This window comes from Chelonia mydas, chromosome 5 (genome assembly GCF_015237465.2).
Source record: "Chelonia mydas isolate rCheMyd1 chromosome 5, rCheMyd1.pri.v2, whole genome shotgun sequence".
In the NCBI taxonomy this organism is placed as follows: domain Eukaryota; kingdom Metazoa; phylum Chordata; order Testudines; family Cheloniidae; genus Chelonia; species Chelonia mydas.
The window spans coordinates 51,757,808-51,779,192 of NC_051245.2; the positions used below are offsets into that span (position 1 = coordinate 51,757,808).

General features: G+C 38.7%; 1 protein-coding gene across 9 annotated transcripts in view; it reads left to right on the forward strand.

The window, feature by feature from the left end:
* XRCC4 (X-ray repair cross complementing 4) overlaps positions 1 to 21,385 on the forward strand; it is a 275,050-nt gene that overhangs the window by 40,880 nt on the left and 212,785 nt on the right. For 8 of the 9 annotated variants that reach the window (XM_043546372.1, XM_043546369.1, XM_043546368.1 and 5 more), the window contains exon 3: positions 8,530 to 8,717. In XM_043546372.1, coding sequence (XP_043402307.1) covers positions 8,530 to 8,717 — 188 coding nt within the window. Of the gene's footprint in view, positions 1 to 5,106; positions 5,140 to 8,529; positions 8,718 to 21,385 lie in introns of all 9 variants that reach the window. The other variant, XM_043546373.1, reaches the window with a different exon arrangement.

The following is a 21,385-nucleotide window of genomic DNA, read 5'->3' on the forward strand; positions in this document are numbered from 1 at the left end:
GAGACTACCAACTTAAAGTCACGCTTGTATTTATGTTCACCTGCTGTTGTTCTAAGTAAAACCTAGCATCCCTACAATAGAAAGAGAATATAGAAGAACATTTCTATCCTTTTGTTTTCAATTTAACTTTTTTCATCTGACAGACCTGTCGTATAGGCACTTCACAAAGGATGGGATCATGGACATCACTATGTCAAAAGAAGAAAAAAACACAGTCCAGCTTCAGCACCAGAAAAACACGGGGGGGAGTGGTCTTTGACCTCCTCTCCTAAGGCCAATCCAATTCATATTGACTCCTATTAACTTTCTAGTCCCTTAACTGAGTCGAAAGGGAGCTGAATTGAACTCCTTGTGCTGTTGTGTCAATTGGATGGGATTAGGTGGAACTACCTCTGTTACAACAGCAGCCTAGTTTTACAATCTGTTTGCCCTGAGGCTAGCTTTTTGCAATTAGTTTTCCTGGTTTGTTGTAGGAAAAAAAGTGGACAACAAGGAGAAATCCAGAAAACTTTATCTTGTTCATATTACAAGATCCACTGATTACACTAGAAAGAAAAGGAGTACTTGTGGCACCTTAGAGACTAACCAATTTATTTGAGCATAAATAAATTGGTTAGTCTCTAAGGTGCCACAAGTACTCCTTTTCTTTTTGTGAATACAGACTAACACGGCTGCTACTCTGAAACCTCATTACACTAGCTGAGCTTATCATCCCTTTGCTCTAGAATGAGTTGTTTTGTGTAGCTATGAATGTGGCTGTGTTATCCTTATTCCAGAGCTAAGCTGTTTGCTGAAGAAACAAGCAACAACATGCTTTGTTTTGTTTTAAACCTCTCAAGATTTCAGTGTTCTTTTGCTTCAGCAGTTGAGCTTGAAACTTCCCTTAACTAAATAGCACAGTTAAGTGCATGTGCACGATCTTTCTCTTTAAGTGCACAGCTAACAGCGTAAGACTTTTCTACTACACGTACTTAGTCCTTCATTTTCAGAAATTCATAACTGTTTTAAGACCATTTTTCAAAGTGAGTGAAGCATATTCAAGCTTTTCACATCTCAACTTTGAAGTTTCAGATTTCAGCTGTTTTGGAGCTATTTGCTTGAGGGAGAAAGCAGTGGTTAGGTTTTGTTTTGTTAAACAGTGGGAAATCCCTTCAGTTTCTCATGTTGTGGGATATTGTGCATGGCAAACCAGGTCAGGAAATGAGTAAGAGTTGCTGAAGGATTGGTCTTTTCTAGTTCTTATGGATCTAGTGTGATGATGAAAAGTGGTGGAAGCCTCACTGTTTAAGAAATGTAAAACCATAGAAAAACTTGACAAAAGTCCTACAAAATGTACTGTATGACCCGATATTGTATTGACTTTTGAAGGCGGACAAAAGGATCTATAGCAGTGGTTCTCAAACTAGGGGGTGGGCCTCCCAACTGCGAACTGTGTGTATTTTTTGTTTTTTTTTAAAGAGCTCTGGTTGTCAGTCCTGGGTGTCTGGGGCTTGTTCAGAAAAATGTACATACCCATTGTTGGGGGGATGGGATAAAGGGGACAGCCGGAGCCCTGCCACCCTGGGGCTAACAGCCAGAAAGCCCTGCTGCCCAGACTCTACATCTCTTACCCTCCCCAATCCACCACTGGGAGGCAGGGCTGGATTAATCTTTTGTGGACCCAGCGACAAACATATTTTTGGGCCCCTATAGGGGCAATGGAGCATGGTGTCGGGGGGGTCAGTCCCCGGAGTGAGGGGCCTGCCAGGGGCAATGGCATGGCAGAGGCGGTCCTGCTCTGCCCAGCCCAGTGTGAGGGCACTATTTACAAACTGGCAGTTGCCAGATGCACAGTGGTCTGCCCCATGCTGCGCCACACATCCTCCAACACCGGAACACTGCCCCCCCAATTCCCTATGGCCAGAGCCCCCCCAGACCTGCTGTGCCCAGCCCCCCCCCCCAGACCCTGCCACAAATGCACAGTCCCTGCATACCACCACCACTGCCCAGCGCTTCCATGCCCACAGCCCCACGACAACTGCCCAGTACACCACACAGAACCCCCACTCCCTAGTGCCCCACCACACATCTTTCCCGGCCCCTCACAGCCCTGCACCCTCCTGCCCAGGCCCTCCAGAGACCCACTCCCCCAAGATCTGCCACCCGGACGCACTCAGCAGCCCTGCTGGGAGGCAACTGTCTACCAGGCTGAGCTGGCAGCACAGCCAGGGCTGGTCCCAGGGCGGGGAATCGCTCCGGCCCCTCAGGAGTGGTGCGATCAGCCAGGCCAGCACCTGCACCGGCCCGGCTCTCTCAGGACCCACTTGCCTGGAGGGGCCCGGCCATGCGCCCCACACTGCACCCCCCAAAAAACTGACTGAGCTGGCCAGGGTTCTGCACCAGTCCCGGGTGGCTCAGCTCCAGGGAGACAGGTGGGGCCCCTCAGGTGGCAGGAAGCAGAGACTGCCCGGAGCCGGAGGTGCACTGGGGTCTAGCCAGGAGGCAGCGAGAAGCCAGAGGGTGAGGTCAGGACGTGAAGAGGAGCCTTCAGCCGACTGGAGGGCAGGCCGAGAGGAGGAAGTGGTGGGCGGCGGGGGGAAGCCAGCGGGTTGGCGAGATCGCGGCACAGAGCAGGACAGGGCCCCTTCTGAGCATGGGCTCGGCTCCATGGCACCACTGGCGTCATTGTAAATCCGGCACTGCTGGGAGGCAGCGGCGGGACTCCAGCTGTCAGCCCTGGGTTGACAGCAGCAGCAGCAGCGCAACAGTAAGGGTGGCCATGGGGCGTTAAATCTGCTCTGAAAAGTGGTATTGACAAATATTTCACATTGCCACTCTTACTGCTGCGCTGCTGCTGATATGGTGCTGCCTTCAGAGCTGGATGCCCACTACCAGCCGCTGCTCTTCACTCTGCCTTCGGAGCTGGGCAGTGGTATATGTATTTGGGGGCAGGCGGGGAATAAGCAACTACAGACACAAAAAAGATGGGCGCAATCAAATAAGTTTGAGAACCACTGATCTATAGAGACTTTCCATTTATAACTTATGTTTCTCTGAAAAAACTTGGATTTCCTGTTGCTTTTACAGCTCTGACATACCAGTCTAGCATGTTTGACATACGTACTCGAACACCTACAAAAAGAAAATCACCTTGATCCCTTTATTATAGCCCACAAATAATGATTTTATGTTCTTGGTGATGACTTATTCTTCAATAATACGGTAACTTGTTTCCTCAATCTTCAAATCATTATTTTAAATAGCCACTTTAAAGTTGAAAACAAAATTTCTTTACCTATTTTTTTTTCTTGCCCCTCTCTGCTTATCCTGCTTGTCTCTTGTGGCATCACTCCCCCTGAACACTCTGCCAATGGTGACAAGCACTCGGCTCCTGTTTTTGATGTACCCAGAGACATGTCCAGACCTTCTTCCATACTGTCTCTTGTCCATCCTGAACAAACATGTGAGGCCACTACCCTCTCCTCCTTTAAATTCGTCATCAAGACCCACTTCCACTGCAATATCTATAAGAAAGCAGCTAGCTAATAATGGCTAGGTTGTGGGCTGTTGCATACAATCTAAAACTAAAAAACAATTTTGGATTGTAAATTTTATCCCTTTCCCCATATCCTTTGCTTGCCATTTGTATTTAATTTTGAGCTTTGTGGGGTGAAGACTGTATTGCTATATATCCCTGATCCTACAAAAATTTACACATGTGCTTCATGTAATGCATGAGTAGTTCCATTGACTTCAGTAGGACTACTCACATGTGCAAAGTTAGTCATTGTAGGATTGGTCCTTAGTGTGTATAATGCCTAGCATATTGTGACTGCTACCTTAATATAAAACAGGATTTTGAAAAAATGTAGAACAGTTGAAAAAGAGGATTATAACAGAATTTCATATATAAACTAACTGTAGCAGTTGCTACTATGAACATTAGAAATGGTGTTTACGTCATACAAAACCTTTTTTGGGAAAAAAGTAACTGTTAAAATGTTTCCTAGTTCCTAGTGACCTTATAATTATGTTCTCAATGTGGTTAAAACATGCCTTTAAAAAATCTGGAAAAAACACTTGCAATTCATTATTCGGGATACAAAGCCATTTGTATGTATTTTGGTTCCTTTAGGTCTCCAATGGAACATGGAGGTGGGTGGTTTGCAGGCAAGACAGGACTGTATTGGAGGCATATCCAGTGTACTGCGTGGATTCACTGGACTATCGCTATGGGTACGGGGTTGCACTGGCTATGCCCACCTGTGCAGTTGCACCAATTTCTTCCCCTGACTTGGGAGAAGGATTTTGCCCCCCTTCTTTCCCAGCATGTTTGTTTCTGTCTGTCTGTCTCTGTCTCTCAAATGTACTCTGGCACACAAAGGACTTTTTTATTCTAACTTTGTATATGGCACTATGATGTGTCTTTTTCTGTACGTTAATGTCTCTATCAATAGGTTGTAAAACAAACAAAAAAATTGAATTTTGTTGCTGTTGCAAAAAACATAGACCAAGTAAAACAAAAAAAATTGTGTTGCCAGAAGGTCTTGTATGCTGAGGTACAAGTACAGATCTTGTCACTTTTACAGCAGTGTATATTATTTTAATTTAGCTCAGCTAAGAGGTTCAGTGAAAAACTTAGTCAACTTCATCATGTCTTATTAGCTGTTAATTGTGCTTTAATAGGCAACAGAACACAATATCCATCACAGGAATTTTGATTAATCAAATTTATTTTATTGTGCCTTACAATCTGCAGGGATATTGAGCTCTATCCTGTTTCATTCTGTTTTCTTTCCTTTTTGCTTTTTTCATATCTAGAAAATCTAAGCTTGTCTTCCTTTTTCAATTCACCAAAACTGAATTAAAAAGTTTAACTTTTTATTTTACTTCTAGTTCTTTGCCATACATGCTTCACAGCATTGCTTTGCATATTTATAGACATACCTAAAGTACTCACCATTGTAGTATCTGATTGTGTTTCCTGTAGTGCTGCAATGCTTATAAAATACTATAGTCTGCCCTTGTCCTTGACTGTAAGTAAAGATGGTGTATATAATATCTGTATGGAATTCTTTAAAGATACCATCACTTAAGGATTCTCAGTTTTGAGTCTTGTTTCTCCAGTGTAAGAGAGAAGGGATCTCCTGTCATGCTAAGGTGAGTAGTGTGATACCAGAAGACCCACATGGAGCTCTTTAAATGCCTCCAGAAGCATTGTTTGGCTACCTTCTTATTTGTTTTACTTGAGACTAATTCCATCCCTGTTTATTTGGTAGCTATTTTATTTTATGAACCGGTCAAAGATAGACCAATGTCTCTGTAGCCCCTTGCTGTCAGGTTCATGTAGGGCGTAACATATTTGAAACACTTATTGGAAGACCCATGGTACTAAAGGATATTTAATATGATCCAGGATAGCCTGATGAAGGGTATTTTTGACCAATTGTATACCTGTGAGCTCAAGCTTCGTAAAGAACAGATAACTTTTCCTTGTGCAGGGGACTTCAGCCGGTAAAGAGAGTTAGCTTCATGTCATAGGTGCAACCACCAGAGGGAATAAGGATGATGTATTCCCTTTCCCTCTTCCCCACTACTTTTATGTCCCATTCAGTGCAGCTGTAGCACTAATACATTCTCAGTCCTGGTTCCCCATCCTTCCACTATTTTTGTGTGTCCCTCAGATTGCACCATGGATTTCGGCTTTAATGGCTGACCTGCCTTATACCAGATTTTACGAGCATAAAATGGTGCTATAGACTTATATTAGATGTTTTCCTAAAATCTAAAAGGCAAACTCCACCTTATTGAGATTACAATGATATCAGCTATTCCCCATGCCCACATGATCGTCCAGTGAGGTTCCTTCTATAAGCTTAGTGTTGAAAGGTCCTTGCGTTATTACTTGGACCTTACTAAAAGTTTAAAATTCTGTAATTCCTCAATTACGTTTTGTTCAGGACATACTGAGCAAAACAGAACCTAGGCAGTCCCTCCTCTGCTGTCTCTGAACTTTGATGTGTTTTATCTTTCTTTTCCTGTGTCCAAGCAGAATTTACAAATTTACTCTGTTTAAACAGATAGTAGCTTCTGTAGGTCATGGAGTTAACCCATTACAATTCCAAAAGAAAGAAACACATTACTGTTATTAGTCATCTTGGGTTTAATTATTTTTTCAAAGCTTTTGCAAATATTTTTGCACCTGATTTTCAGTCAGAAATTGGTCATTCCTTTATTTGTGCAAATATTCATGAACAAATGCATATGCATGCAAAAATGATTGATTTGCACATCTGGCAAATAGGTCCCTATCTAGCTTTTTTGTATGCAAATCACTGATTAGTGCATTCATACCTGTGCAAATGCATTACTACTTTCTGTCTGAAAACCTGATCCATTGTGTGATTTGTTTCAGAGTAACAGCCGTGTTAGTCTGTATTCGCAAAAGGAAAAGGAGTACTTGTGGCACCTTAGAGACTAACCAATTTATTTGAGCATGAGCTTTCGTGAGCTACAGCTCACTTCACAAAAGCTCATGCTCAAATAAATTGGTTAGTCTCTAAGGTGCCACAAGTACTCCTTTTCTTATTGTGTGATTTAAAATTTTTAAAAATGTATAGTGTCTACATATTTTCCATATTCTGTCAAAGTGCATGAATAGGTATAGTTACCACCTTTACAAGGGAGTGTATGTGTGTATGTGTGTGCATTTAAAAAAACCACAGAGAAAATACTGAAACTAGCTGTGAAGGATGTGATCTCATGTTTATCAATGCTGATTAAAAAAAAGATGATGTGCAAAACTGCTTAAAAATAATTGTGGGAGAAGATATGTCTACCTCTGTGTGTTGCAAATAATTGCCCATTCACCCCCCTGTTATACATTTGGATGACTGATGATTTGACGAGTAGTGCTTCCATTGCAATACCAGATTACCTACGCTGTCAATAATATAAATAAGAGAAGAATGAGGCAATTACAACATGGTTTCCTTGCTTGGAAAGCTCTTCTGTTTTCATCTGCATGATCAGGATATGTATGCAAGTGTATCTCTTGAGGTGAAACAGTCGTCAAGACGAGATTTGTGAAAAGAAGAAATACAGCTAACTAAAGTACTATGTGAGACATTTTTCAGTTGGGAGTTCACTTCGCTGTTAAGAGCTTATTTCAGTCTGACACAAGCTATGGCTCTTCTCTTCCCCCTCACTGTCTCAAATGTTGGGTAGTCCTTCAGTCCCAAATAGAGGAAAAATGACTTTCTATCATGTTCTGCAGAAGATTGGTGCTATAACTGGAAAGTGAAACACTTGTGAACCCAATAAAGAGCATAGAGCATTGATAGCCTATAGAATAAGGCTAGATCTGACCCAGGTGGAATACTTTTTTTAAAAAGTGTAGTGCATTTTTTTTCTCTTCCATTTGAGTCCTTATACATTCTCATACAATAGAGTACAGTGAAATCTGGCTCAACAATAGATCTTGCACTCCAATAAAAATTAGACTATTAGAACTCAAATCAGGCTATTAATATGTGATTAGTCTGCAAAACATTTTTGAATAGAATTTTATAAAATCTGAATTATTTTCATATGAACTGCAAAGAGGCTTGGATCCCACTATTACTGATGCTGAAGGGAGATGCTAACAAGTGAGAAATGGAAAACTAAGAGAAAACAGATGCATATTTTATGAGGACAGAGATGATGTGAATCATTTAAGGAAAGCTTTATTGTTTCTAAACAGCCACATACATAGATTTTGTTTCAAGAAAAATTCTGAATACCCGTAATAACTTCATGACAATTGGAGCAGAGGTCTGTGCATATTCCTTCTCTGCTGGCAGGAGGACTCTGGGGAGAGCTTCCCATTGTGGAGAGTCAGTTACACTCACATAGCAATGAGATTTACAATAATTATTTGCAATATTTTTAAAAACCCAAAACATTTGTGCCTGAAACCTCACACGAGGCGCATCATGTTCAATGCCTCCATAATCCTTTCTGTCACATTTTAGCATGGAATGAAATTGGGGATGGTTAAAGCTCAAGGGTGTGAGAGAATTCACTGTGGGAAGTGCTGGAGTCCAATATAGAGTCAACTGCAGCCTGCAATGGATTTTGAAGACAGAAGAGGGGAATAACCAGAGGCTAGGGTGGTCTTTAAACTTGGAGAAGGTAATAAGTAACTTGTGAGGGTAGGAAATAAGTGTAGTGAAGGCCACTATCTCTTAGGAGTTTGGAAGAAACCCCCCAAGGAAAACTATGAGATACAAGACAACATACAAAGTTATTCAGAGCTCTCTTTTGTTGTTGAGAAGTTAATCTGTCATTACTCTGGCTAAGCAAAAGTGTTGGGATAAAGTGGTAATAAACCACATTCAGAGATGTGTTTTAGTTTTAGTTAAGTTGAGTTTAGTTTTATTTAAAAATAGTAATTTAGATTTACCTTTTCAAATAGTTTTTAATAACCTTCCTTTAATATTAATATATATTTCCAGAATTAAAGTGTATTTTTTTTTAGACTTCTCCAATTTCCTCTTCCCTCCCCAGTGGCTGAAGCTGAGATTTCTAAGGAGGCCGATGACATGGAAATGGAAAGAGAGAAGTATGTTAAAGAACTGAGGAAAGCACTGTTGGGAGCAGGCCCAGCCAATATGTACACCTTTGATGTTTCTAAAGATGAAGAAAATGTGGAAAGCTGTGATTTCTCATATGAAAAAAATCTGAAAGATGTTTCCGTAAGTATTTCTGTAACACTACATGTTGTAAAAAGTTATATCTGGTGCAATACATTTGAAAAAGGGCCTTTTGCTGAGCACATCCCTCAGTTTAATAAATTTCTCTTTTTAAAAACATGGCCAGTACTTTTTATAAGTTGTAACAAAAATCTTGAGTTAAATAGATATTGTCAACTCCAGTATGGCCCAAAATATTAAGATTTTGTAACAATAAGTTTTCACAAAACTTACGAACAACAGAATCGTTTTCAGGACCTTTTAAAATTCTTTTTGGAAAAGGACTGGGGCCTTGAGGCTGATATGGTCGCCTCTCCCTTCTTGGAAGTCCCATTGGCTGCTATTTGAGTCTTGAGTATGTAACAGCTGTAGGATCAAAACCCTATTTTGTTAATTTGATTACTGTTTCCTTTGTGTGTTCCTCTAATAACTTGTTCTAAAAGTTTAGTAATTGTATGTTTTCCATAAGCACAGGATCGGTTCAGATTGCTGTTGCAGTTCGGTCTCGTACTGAAACAATACGTATGCTTTATTTATTTTCACATAAGGAGAGGTTGAGGATTACATTCTTTTTTCTATGGCACCCACCCCTGTGGTAGTATGTGTTTGGAACTTATTGCTGTGTCTCAATATTGTAATTACTGTGAAATGTGTATTTATATATCTTCCCTCTAAAAAGATTGTGTATGTACATCTGCTATACGGTAGAACTTCAGAGCTATGAACACTGGAGTTAAGAACTGACCAGTCAACCACACACCTCATTTGAAACCAGAAGTACGCAATCAGGCAGCAGCAGAGGAGGGAAAAAAAAGCAAATACTGTACAGTACTATGTTAAATGTAAACGACTAAAAAAATAAAAAGAAATCAGCATATTTCTTCTGCATAGTAAAGTTTCAAAGCTGTTTGAAGTCAATGTTCAGTTGTGAATTTTTGAAAGAACATCCATAACATTTTGTTCAGAGTTACGAATATTTCAGAGTTACGAACAACCTCCATTCCCAAGGTGTTTGTAATTCAAAGGTTCTACTGTATATATTGAAATCTTTCTCATCATTTCCACTTTTGCGGAGATCAGTTCTTTGGTGTGTAATAAAAGTATTTCATAGTTCTTTAGTTAAATGTATTCCTTCCAGCAAAAGAGAGAAGTTTTGGCATGGCTGTTTTTATTTTAAAATATAGGTTCAATTAAAGGAAGTGATGAGTTCCAGTAATTATAATGCTACATAGTATGCTTTGTGTAAATCCACTGCTTCTAAAACGCCCACTCCCCATTATGTAATCAATCATCACCGTTTGAGAAAAATCCAGTAAATTACTGAGAACAATTATAGGATTACTTTTATTAATTCAATGCAGTTTTACGATTTGATGAGTAGCAAAATCATTACAGAAACATGCCTAAACATTAAGATGTTTTTCCTTTGGTGCTTGGCTGTCAAATTTGCTTTATTTTCCTAGAGAAGTGTGGTAACGATTGCTTTGTTACACAAACTTGGAAAAAGGAGTTGGTACTTGCATCTTTTTTTCGCTATAAATTATGGTGGGATTTTCTTGGCTTAACTCCCATTGACTTCTGGGGGAACCAGAATTAAGCCGATGCTGAGTGCTTTGAAAGCCCTATCCTAAAGCATTAAATAGGAGCAAGATTACTCAGAGATTTTTTCATTAAATTGAAAATGCTGAAAAGCAGTCTTCAGCTAAACCCATCAGCTTCAACATACAGGCCAGAAATGTTTATTTTTTCCTTTGTTTTTGGAAGATGTGACTACACGGAGAGTATTACTTTAGCACAAATTAAAAACAACCATGCTAGTCATCTCACTTGTATGTCTTATGTACAAATATGAGTTACTAGACAGAATACAGTTTTTAAGTGGTATAAAATGGGTACTTAGGTACACAGGTACCTAGTTTGCTCATGCAAATACAAGTTTTGGTCACGCCTACATGTCTAATGTACCTTGCGTACACTAGGAAAATTAGTATCTATTCTATCTACATTGAAGGTGCAGCCTTTCGGCAAGTAGTGTAAATACTATTGTAGACTGACAGGTTTCAGAGTAGCAGCCGTGTTAGTTTGTATCCTCAAAAAGAAAAGGAGTACTTGTGGCACCTTAGAGACTAACAAATTTATTGGAGCATAAGCTTTCGTGAGCTACGCATCCGATGAAGTGAGCTGTAGCTCACGGAAGCTTATGCTCTAATAAATTTGTTAGTCTCTAAGGTGCCCCAAGTACTCCTTTCCGTTTTACTATTGTAGACGGGGCTCAGGTGCTCTTACCATTGTTTCATGAAAACTTGCTCAGAACTTGGATATATATTTTTCTAACATCAGTATAGCCCAAATGAAATCAATTGTGGGCACAAACAGGAAGAGTGACAACTTGGTTAAAATAGCAGTTAATTAAGGCACTAATAATATTGTTACAGTGTTTGTTTTACTTTTCTGCTTTCATTCTTTCATGCTGTGTGTTGCTTGTGACCACAGAGAGATGACTTTCTTTGTTTATACAGTAAGCAATAGAGGCATGGATGGTGCTCATCAGAACGAGGTGTTTTTTCAAGAATGCTTTTTTAATTATCAACATTCACTTTTATTATTTAACCCTTCCGTCTCTGTCATTATTCGGAAAAATCCATGCTTTTAAATTTTTGTGTGTATTTCTGATTATTGAAGTGTCTCCATTGACTTTCTTCAGAAATAGAATGACATTTTTGAATTAACAGGAGACGATGATGATAGTACCCTGATTGCTTTCTAATTGTTATTTTGCTTTATTGACCTAAGGGCTTGCCCACCCAGGGAAATTGGCCAGCAGAACTATAGAGTTATAATTGTACTGCTGTAGCTATGTCAGTAGAACTACCCCTGTGGACACCCTTGTGTAGAATTTAAGTGACTTTTTGGCATATCTTATTCCCTATTTTTTTCTGTGTAATATTATTTATTTGTATTACTGTAGCACCTTGGATCACTAGTCATTGACCCCACTGTGCTAGGTGCTGTACAACTACAGAACAAAAGACTCTCCCTTCCCCAAAGAGCTTGCAATCTAAATCGACAAGCCCTTAAGCCCCAATTCTGTAAAAATTTATTCACTTGACTAGCATTATGTACATGAGAAGTCTCATCGCATGCAGAATTGGGTCCTTAATGAACTGTCTTAATTATCATAAATAATATAAGCCACTCACTTGGGTCTTGTCCCCCCCCCCCACACACACACCCGTAAGGGACAGGGAAAACACACTTTCAATGGCAAAAGAACTGAATGTTGACTTTTAAAATGATGCAGGTGTATTTTCTAAAACTGTTGAACATATTCTGACTGCTTTAACTGTGAATTAAATGTTAGTTTCAGTACCAACACCATTTAGGGGTGGTTTCTGTTTGTGAATATTCATAGATTTAAAGGAGTTTGAAAACCTTAAAATGCTATTATTTGTTTTCAAGAGTTTCTGTGGTGTTCTGTTTGAAAGTTTGTACATTTGGTGCCCAGTGCTGTGCCCAGTGACATCAGTGGGAGTTTTGTTGTTGACTTCTGTGAGAGTAGCATAATGCCACTAGAGCAGAAAGAATGCATTCTCATGTACTATTGGAGTGGTGGTTCAGAGTAGTGATTTAATAAAAAAACCAAACTTGAAAGCATGTGGATTCTATAGCCAAAAGCAAAATTCAGATTCCTAAGAGTGTGTTCTGAAGTATTTTAATGGCAATATTTACCTTTTTGAATCTTACTAAGGAAACCCTGGTTAATATAATTAACTCAAATGTATCATTTGCCAAAGCATGACTGGTGTAGAATGGTCCAGAGAAGTACATGCAGAAATAATGGGATCAACTTAAGAAAAGGAAAATATAGGCTCATTATCAGTAAACATTTTCTAATAGTGAAATCTGTTTGTGGAAGTGTGTGTTTTGCCAAGGGAAATGGTGGTAACTCCATTCCTTGAGTCATTTAAAACTTGACTGGACAAAGCAATTGAAAATACACTGTAGTAAACAATCCTGCACTGGTAGTGGGGTACAATGGCTGACCTAATACGTGTTTTCCATATCAAAAGTCTGATTCTCTGGTTGCGTAGGTAGAACATCTTTGATATAAAAGTCGTCCAGAGAGCAGTGCATTGATCATCCTAAACTTTTCTAGGGAAGTAATATCCACATCCTAAAACCCCACTTAGAAGTCTGGAAAGTGGTGGAAAGGATAAAATAGGTTTTACAAGTCACTGCATGAAAATAGGATTGCCCTTCCCTTTTAGATGCCCTAGGTTGTTTGTTCAGGGCTCATGTTGCCTTTTGGTGTCTAGATGGAATGTTTGACAGTGGTAAATCTGACAGATGAGTCTCCACGTCTACAAAAAAAAAAAATCAATCAGAATTGTAAACATCCTCTGGCCAAGGGGAAGTTAAAAACAAGCTGTTTTAGATCAGCTTGGTTTGCATTTTCTAACTGATAGGGAAGAATAATCCCACCTGGTGCTTGATTTGTACATGGGAGTAAACTTTAAATACATTCATTTCTGGACAGAGGTTAATTTTTAAAGCAATTAATTTGTCAGAAGATCATTAGAAATGTTACACTTTTCAACCTGTATTTTATCTTTTATGCCAAATCACTAAGGGTTCAATGACACTATTTAGATACAGCCCTCCCTTGAAGACTGTGAGGGAGCCAAATCAACCCAGAGGGAGTGCAGGAAAGCATTCTGCTCCCATACAGTAAACCCAGTGTGACATCCCTTTCTGCGGTATGGCTTAGTCCCCTACTGCAGGCAACGTGGAGGGATTGGGGGCAGTGGGTTTGCCTTGACCCTGCCTCTTCATTGTAAGGTAGAAGGTTTCCTTAGTAGGGGCTGTGCCACTTATATCCTAAATTTTTATATGCAGGGGGGAAAGCTTCCAGTTGTCCCAAATATTTCATTTCTCAGTCTTCAGAAACACTTCTAATATAGACACATTCGTGTTACAATTTCATAGTAGCATAATGATGATTGAAAGCAGTTTTCTAAATAAGGAATATAATTTATTTAGACAAAAGGAAAAACTTTAAAAAGGTCTGTCATACGGAACTATTTCTGTGTTCTTTGTTGTTAGTCTTTTGAAACAGTGATCAAAGAAGATGCGTTTGTCTCAAAATATTGGAAATATTTGTCTTAGCGGCATCTCAGCCTGATAATTGTGCCAGTTAATTTAAATTTATACAATTTATTTTCTTTATGACAGGTGGCTTTGCCACAGGGTATTGAACACACTGCCCTTAGGAGCTGTTTTTAGGGTGGTAAGGGCAAAGGAGACTGTTAAGAGTCACATTAAAATAACAATACGTTTGGTATACAGTGGGACTTGTGTGTCAAGCCAGCTGCAATGCAAAATGGGCCACACACACAGAGCTCAGTAAGGAGCCATTGAGACTTGGCCAGCTAAACTGCTGCCACCTAAACAAACATCATCACAGAGTCAGTGATTTAGCGCTTGATCTAAGTAGGTGACCACTTGCAAGTAAATCTTTCCAAGTACTTTAGCTAGTAACTCCACATATGATAAATAATGGAATTCCTGCAAGATTCTCTTTTTGAAACTGGCAATTAAATTGATTAAATAGCCTTTGATAAACAACATTGGAGGGCTAGCAAACTTTTTCACAATAATGTGGCAGGTATTATATTTGTTCCTTGCTTATTAGGAAAATTAGTAAATAGGCAAGATGTTAGCCTAAGAAGTTCCAGCACTAGGTACAAAACTCCATTACTAATTGGGCTGATGAAAGAAATGCTATTATTTGTCTCTCTAGTTTTCCATGGCAACATTTCTACAGTGGGTTCTAAAATATAGTGCAGGGAATCTGAGATCATTGTAATTTCATTATGGTTAAAGTATCTTGACATATGTGCATGAAATATAACTTATCATAATGTGTTGAGTGAATTAAGCAGAATTGGTATGGTTCTAAAAGTTTCCCAAATGTTGAAGTCTTGGTCCAAGGTTTGAATAGGTGCTTAGCTCTAATGGTTGAAGATACATTGTTTGGGTAACAAAGGTCATTCAGAGTTCAGATAGTTTCCCAGGCAATTTAACTAATTAATTAAAAATGGAAAGGGAAAAGAAGAAATCTTGCACAAAGACAAGAAGATAAACTGGTAAGTCAGTGTAAAGGTAATTTACTTTATATTACTCTTAACTACATACTTCTGAGTATAAGAGAAGGTATCTGAATTATTTTTTCCAAGACATCTGGTTTAGGAATATTTTACTACTGTACTGTGCCTGAGACAAACATAGATGTTGCTTGCCTGCTGAAAGACTTCTGTGTAATACAGGATTCTTCCCTCCCCCCTCCGCTCCCCAACACTTACTTTATGAAGTTTAAAGTAGTCCTGCATGATGTGAATATAAGTGTAAGTCATCTTTCCAGACCTGAATCATAAAAGCTTTATTTTGGTTTGGTTTTGAAGTTTTAAGAGCCCTTTTTGCTGTATTTGAAGGCACACAAAAAACACAAAACTTATTATTTCACAGAGGGTGACATTTTCTTTTTTTAACTGTTGTCATGTAATATATTTTTGCTTTCATGAAGGAGATTTTAAATATCAATAAAATACTTTTTTGAAAAAGGTGAGGCTGCACGGCAAAAGGGAAAAAAAGCATTTTATAAAAGGTTGGCATTAATAAATTCTCCTCCACCCACTCCCTACTTGTCATGACTGCTGCACTAGAGTGGAAAAAAAAAATTCTGAACACTGATTATACCTGATATGCTCAAAGTGTACAATATCTTTAGTGATTGTAATTTCTGGATAAGTCTTTCCATGGATGTGAAATGGATCTATTATTAGAAAAGCATAGCACTTTTAAATATACATTAAGAACAGTAAAATATATAAAACTCTCAAATCAGCATTATCTCCTGCCTGTGGTCCTTTTCTCACTGGTAATATTAATTGTCTGTGAGATTATTATTATTATTTTTATTGTTTTATTATTTATTTTATTTATTATTGCATTTCAGATTTTCCCATTTTGGAATATGTGCTGTGCATTCCTTTTTATAGAAATCAAGGTTTACTTTTACTTGTACTGCTGAGTTAGAATCACTTTCCTTTGAAGAGGCAAAACTTTAAATCACTGTCTATTGACAAGTCTTGGTTTCCCTAGAAAAAGATTGGAGACAGTAGATGTTCTGCAAAAGAGATTACTGAGTGGGTTTTTTTTAAATTCTACCTCAAAAATCTATTCCCATATCCTTCATAAGGAAGCATAACAGTCTAAACCTGCAGAACAGCAAGTATCTTATCTACGTTTCTCTTCTGCAAGGATTTCACACCTCTAGGTATTTGTCTTCCACCTCAGCAGATGCAGGAACCCCCTAAAGCTCAAAATAATAATGTGTTGCAAACTTTTGCTTTCACTAAAGTAAAGTCTGTACTAGTTTTAAATTCTCAGTTGACATGTTTTCGCTCTCTAAAAGTTTGATGAATGATTTTTTTTAGGTTAATGCAATTTGTGGCAGTTATGCTATACTTGTATACCTGAAGCTTTCCTGAGATATTGTAGTGTTTTGACATTTACAAAAAAACTTGCCTATCACCATGCCATATAATTTTAAAAGTAATTATAAAATACATGACTTGCATACCCAATTACTGTTGTGCATGTTCTGTGTAACTTAGTAAAAATATTGTTTTATATTTTGAATAATTCTGTGGTATACCTTTGCTTAAGACAAATTCCTTTAGATTTCATTTTAAAGATCTTGCACACTTAACAGACAGATGTTTAGTGATAACAGCGTTGTTCAGTTCTGTGAATTTTTGGAGTATCAAGCTTCTATGGTGCTTAAATAACAAAGGAAATAATGTAAATTAATGCTTCTATCAGAACATTGCCATGTTGTACACATTTCTATTTCTTTTTCTCTATAGAAATGTTATTTAATATATTTCTGTTATAATTAGATAGATAGATGGTGTGTTTAAAAAGATAAACAGGGGTAGAAATATGTGCAACGTGGCCAAGTTAATGTTGTCGTAAGACCCTTACTTCTGTACTTCTAAAATAATAGAAGTAAGGGAGTTAGGATTGTTTCATAGAAATAAATCTTGTATAACTTGAATGAGGCGAAGGGTGAAGATTGGGTGAGATGCCATAATGGCAGTAGGAGGGATGGACCATGATGGCCTGGCCCTCCTCAATGGAAACTGGGTCTGGGGACATGGACCGTCACTTTGCTGGCGGGGAAGGAGCCAGAGTTGGTGGAAGAAGTGGGGCGGTACCAACTAGATATAGTTGGCCTCACCTCCACACATAGCACTGGCTCTGGGAACAAACTTATCAATTGAGGGTGGTTTATTTCCTATTCAGGAGTGGCCCCGCATGAGAGGCCCTGGGTGGGTGTGGGGATACTAACAAGTGCCTGGCTGGGGGCTGCACAGTTGTGAGTTTGTCCCAGCAGATGAGAGTGTTGCCTCAATGAGACTTCGGGCTTCAGAGAGGTAAACCCCAACTGTTGTTTGTGCCTATGCACCTAATAGCAGTTCAGAGTACTTGGCCTTTCTAGAGACGGCGGGATCAGTGCTCAATAGAGTGCCACTTACCGACTCTGTAGTTCTACTGGGGAACTCCAATGCTCACATGGGGAATGATGGAGTTACCTGGAGGGGAGTGATTAAGAGGAAAGGCCTCCTTGGTCTGGACCATAGAGGTGAATTGTTTTTGAACTTCTGTGTTAGTCATGGAGTATCCATAACAAATACCATGTTCGAACACAAGGTTACTCGTAAATGTACTTGGTACCAGAGCATCTTGAGCTGAAGGTCGATGACTGACTTCATAGTTGTCTCGTCAGACCTAAGGCCATATGTTCTGGACATTCAAGTTAAAAGAGTTGCCGAGCTGGCAACCGATCACCACTTAGTGGTGAGTTGGATCCAATGCACAGGATGCCAGGCAGATAGATATGGGAAGCCCAAACAATCAGTGTGAGTCACCTGGAAACCCTGTGTGTAAAGACTTCAATTCCCACCTCTAGAAGAACTTTTCTTGTGTTCTGGATGAGATCTTGGACATGGAGTGTGAGTGGACCATGTTCAGGGCCTCAATTGTTGAGACAGCCACGAAAAGCTGTGGCTTGAAGGCGGTTGGTGCCTGTCATGGTGGCAACTCTAGAACCCGCTGAAAAATTAATGAAATAACTAAGAGCTGGAAAAACACAGAAAAATATACTTGTTTAATGTTCAGTCTGGAGGTCAAGGCCTGCTAGAGAGAATGTGTTTATAATTTATTACTTTTTTAAAAAACCAGGGGTTCAAAATAAATGTTTAGTAGAGTTATAGACTAGTCAATAAGAACAGTAAAGCTGTACAATATATCTCAAAATAAAATTAGGATTGTCTTTAATTATTTGTAAAATGTGTATTGAAACAGATGAGAAAACAAGGCGATAAATACAGACTTTGAGCAGTCTTCATTAGTTGCTACACAAGGAATGAAACTGCTAGCTTTGTAGTTAACTGTCAATTGTTTAGTTTATTATTTGCATTGGACTAGTATTTAGAAGCCCCATCTGGGAATTAGTGCCACTCATACACCCCGCACACAATGGAAAAACAGTCTCTGCCTCAAATAGTTTACAATCACAAAGTCCCCTATCCTTCAAAAACTTATTCATGTGCCAATTCTGTATTGACTTCACGCATTGAATTCAATAGGATCATTCATGTGTAAAATAAAACAGGCGCATAAGTCTTTGTCGGATTGGCAGCTTTAGGTGGCCTGTATATACCAGAAAACTTCACTCTGTCTGACATATATGCTGGCCTATATATACCAGAAAATTTTTACTCTGCCTGGCATATACACAGTAGCATATAATACTAAAAAATGTTACACGTGTATTTGTAGGTTCAGTTCTACTTCCAATGATGCCACAGGCAAAATTCTGTGACTTCAGTGGGAAAAGCCCAAAGATTGTAGAAATTATTTTTATACAATATTGTGGAAATTAATAAATATTATGTGATCATTATAGGTGGCACAGGTAACAATGTCTGTAGTGAAGGTTGCCCCAGTGATTCCCATTATAAGACCCAGTTTTCAGTTGATTATTACTTTCCCAAACTTTAACCATTCAGGCTAAAAATTTCCATGCTGGCTGTCTGCTTCAGACTAATTTTATGTATTTATATTTTAATGTTTCTGTACAAATGTTTCATTCATTTCTGAGAATGAGATTAGGGTAAAATAAGTTGTTTTGCCAATATTAACAAATTGGTTGTATTACTATTCTTTAGAAGCTTTAGTGACTCCATGTGTTGGAGCAGAGGCTTGAAATTTGGCAGGGGGTAACAATGATGTTATTTTCTTATTCACATGAAAGAAATTCCCCAAATTTGGCCAAGTTATAAACCTTTGTGAAAATCTCAGTTCATACATGTTTGGTAGACTTGGTAGTCTTGCAGTTTAATTCTTTGAAGATTCCATCAGCACTGAGCATACACCAACTAGTCACAGCTCCTACATTTAGACTAGGCCAGACTGTGCAAGCAGTGTCTCCAGAGAGGGATTGAGCATATGCCATTCTGGGTCTGCTGGGTCTGCAATGTTAATGTTTTTAATATATTTTTTTCATGTAATAGGATATAAAAGTTGTACCATATATATGCACAAAGTGTAGACTTAAGGACATAGATGCAATATATATTTGAATATTTTATGACTTGAGAGGTTAACCATGCATCCTTAATTTTCTGTTACTACAGAAATAGATTGTGCCACCCTTACTCACCAAATAGGATCAAAATCAATAAGCAGTCCCACTGAAATCACATGATCACATACTGTTTAACTACTGCACTGTAGTATAGTTTCAAAAACAGTTTCTACAATCTCTGTATGCAATTGTCTAGTTTTTAAAAAGAGTAAATTTGGGGATACAAGGAAAAAAATAGCTTCACTATCTAAGATTTAGAAATTTGTTGGCTTGCAAAAAACTTGCAAACAGCAAGTATAAATTTTAAAAGCTGGAAATATCAACAAAACTTCCTGATATTACACTCCTGGTCAGCAGCATGGAGCTCCTCTTCTTTGAATCATAGGAGCTCATCAGCTTTGGAAAGTACATCATTTGTGAATGTGTCCAAGTGGGGTTCAGGTCCCCTTTTGTGCATTTTAGTGGGCTGCAGGACGGAGTAGCTATTTTTCATTCTTTAGGAGCTCCATAGCTTGAAAATGCACATGCTGTGTTCCTGGGCAGAGCAGTGAGAAACGGAGTTTCTGTGGAGCTAGGAACACACTTTAAATTTACTAAAGTTGAAATTTGAAGAAATGGATTTTTTTTAAAGTCTAATCAGATTTAAGGGGCCTGATTTTTCCATTTACATGATGGCACAGGGAGTGAGGCAGTGGAAAAATAAGGTCCCTTAAATTTGATTAGATGCACCAGTTTTCATTTACTGGCCCTGCACCATATGCCTGCACGCTCTGTGGCAAGGACTGGTGCTTGAAATTTGGATTTCTTTAGCCACTCTTTATGCTACAGCATGACACATAGTAACAACTGCCTTGGTTCTTACATCTTTGTCTTTTTAGATGGATGGTTACCATCAAATTGGGAATAAAATGCTACATGTGATTATTTTTTAAAGCCCCAACTCCTGGAGTCTTGTTATGTGAGAAACTCTGCTTTCATTTAAAAAAAAAAAAAGATACATTTCTAGACTTAATGTTGCAGGGCAAAGTTTGAAAATGTGAATCCTAAAGGCTCAAAAAACATAAGACAAATTTTAAACAAGCCCTAAACATATGACTTTTAAAAAATCTTATCTTGTTTAAAATAGTCCTCTTAAAACATCCTGATTTATGATTTTTTTTTCAACATTTGAGGATGGCAGAACTGTAGTTGAGGAAATGGTAGCATTTTACATCCTCTTTCTGTGCATTTATTGAATGGTTACACAAGTTGGAAGACAGTGGAAAATCACCTTAGTGCTCTATGCATGCATATTTGTTGCTACTCACTTATAGCTAGATTGAGAGGAGACTCTGAGCCCCGACTATAGGGTAGTGTTTATCTGTGCCACCCCAGGAACAACATATACATAGAATTGTGATTTCTTTTAAATTGGATATGGATTAAGTTACAGCAATCTAAGGACTTCGATGAATGGTTCAGACTGTGGGGTCTAAATAGCAGTGTGGACCAAAGTGATGCACTGTAACTCCCCCGTGTGGATGCTGCAAGCACAAACCAAAAGGTTCCTAGTTTGTGTTAGTCTTCTTCAAAGCAGACTACATTATGTTAATGCAAACCACACATTTTTTAATTCGTGCCCACAGCGTCCATGCAGGGGAGTTACAGCACAGCACTTTGGTATGCTCTCCTATTTCCCCCCTCCTCTGGTCTGAACTTTGGGGCAGTATAGACATAGCCTCTGATTGCTTTATCCCTGAATGAAAGCATCCACATGGGGGGTGGGAGGGTTAATTTATGTTAATTAATGCCACACCATTAACTAATTTGCCTTAATTTTCCTGAGTGTCCTCCTGTAGACAAGCTCTGAATCATGGCCAGGAAAAAAGTTTGTGGAGTGTCTATTTTAGCATTCACAGCCTTGTTAGTTGATTTAGTTGGTAGTCAATTAACTCAAGTTACAACAATACCAAAAACT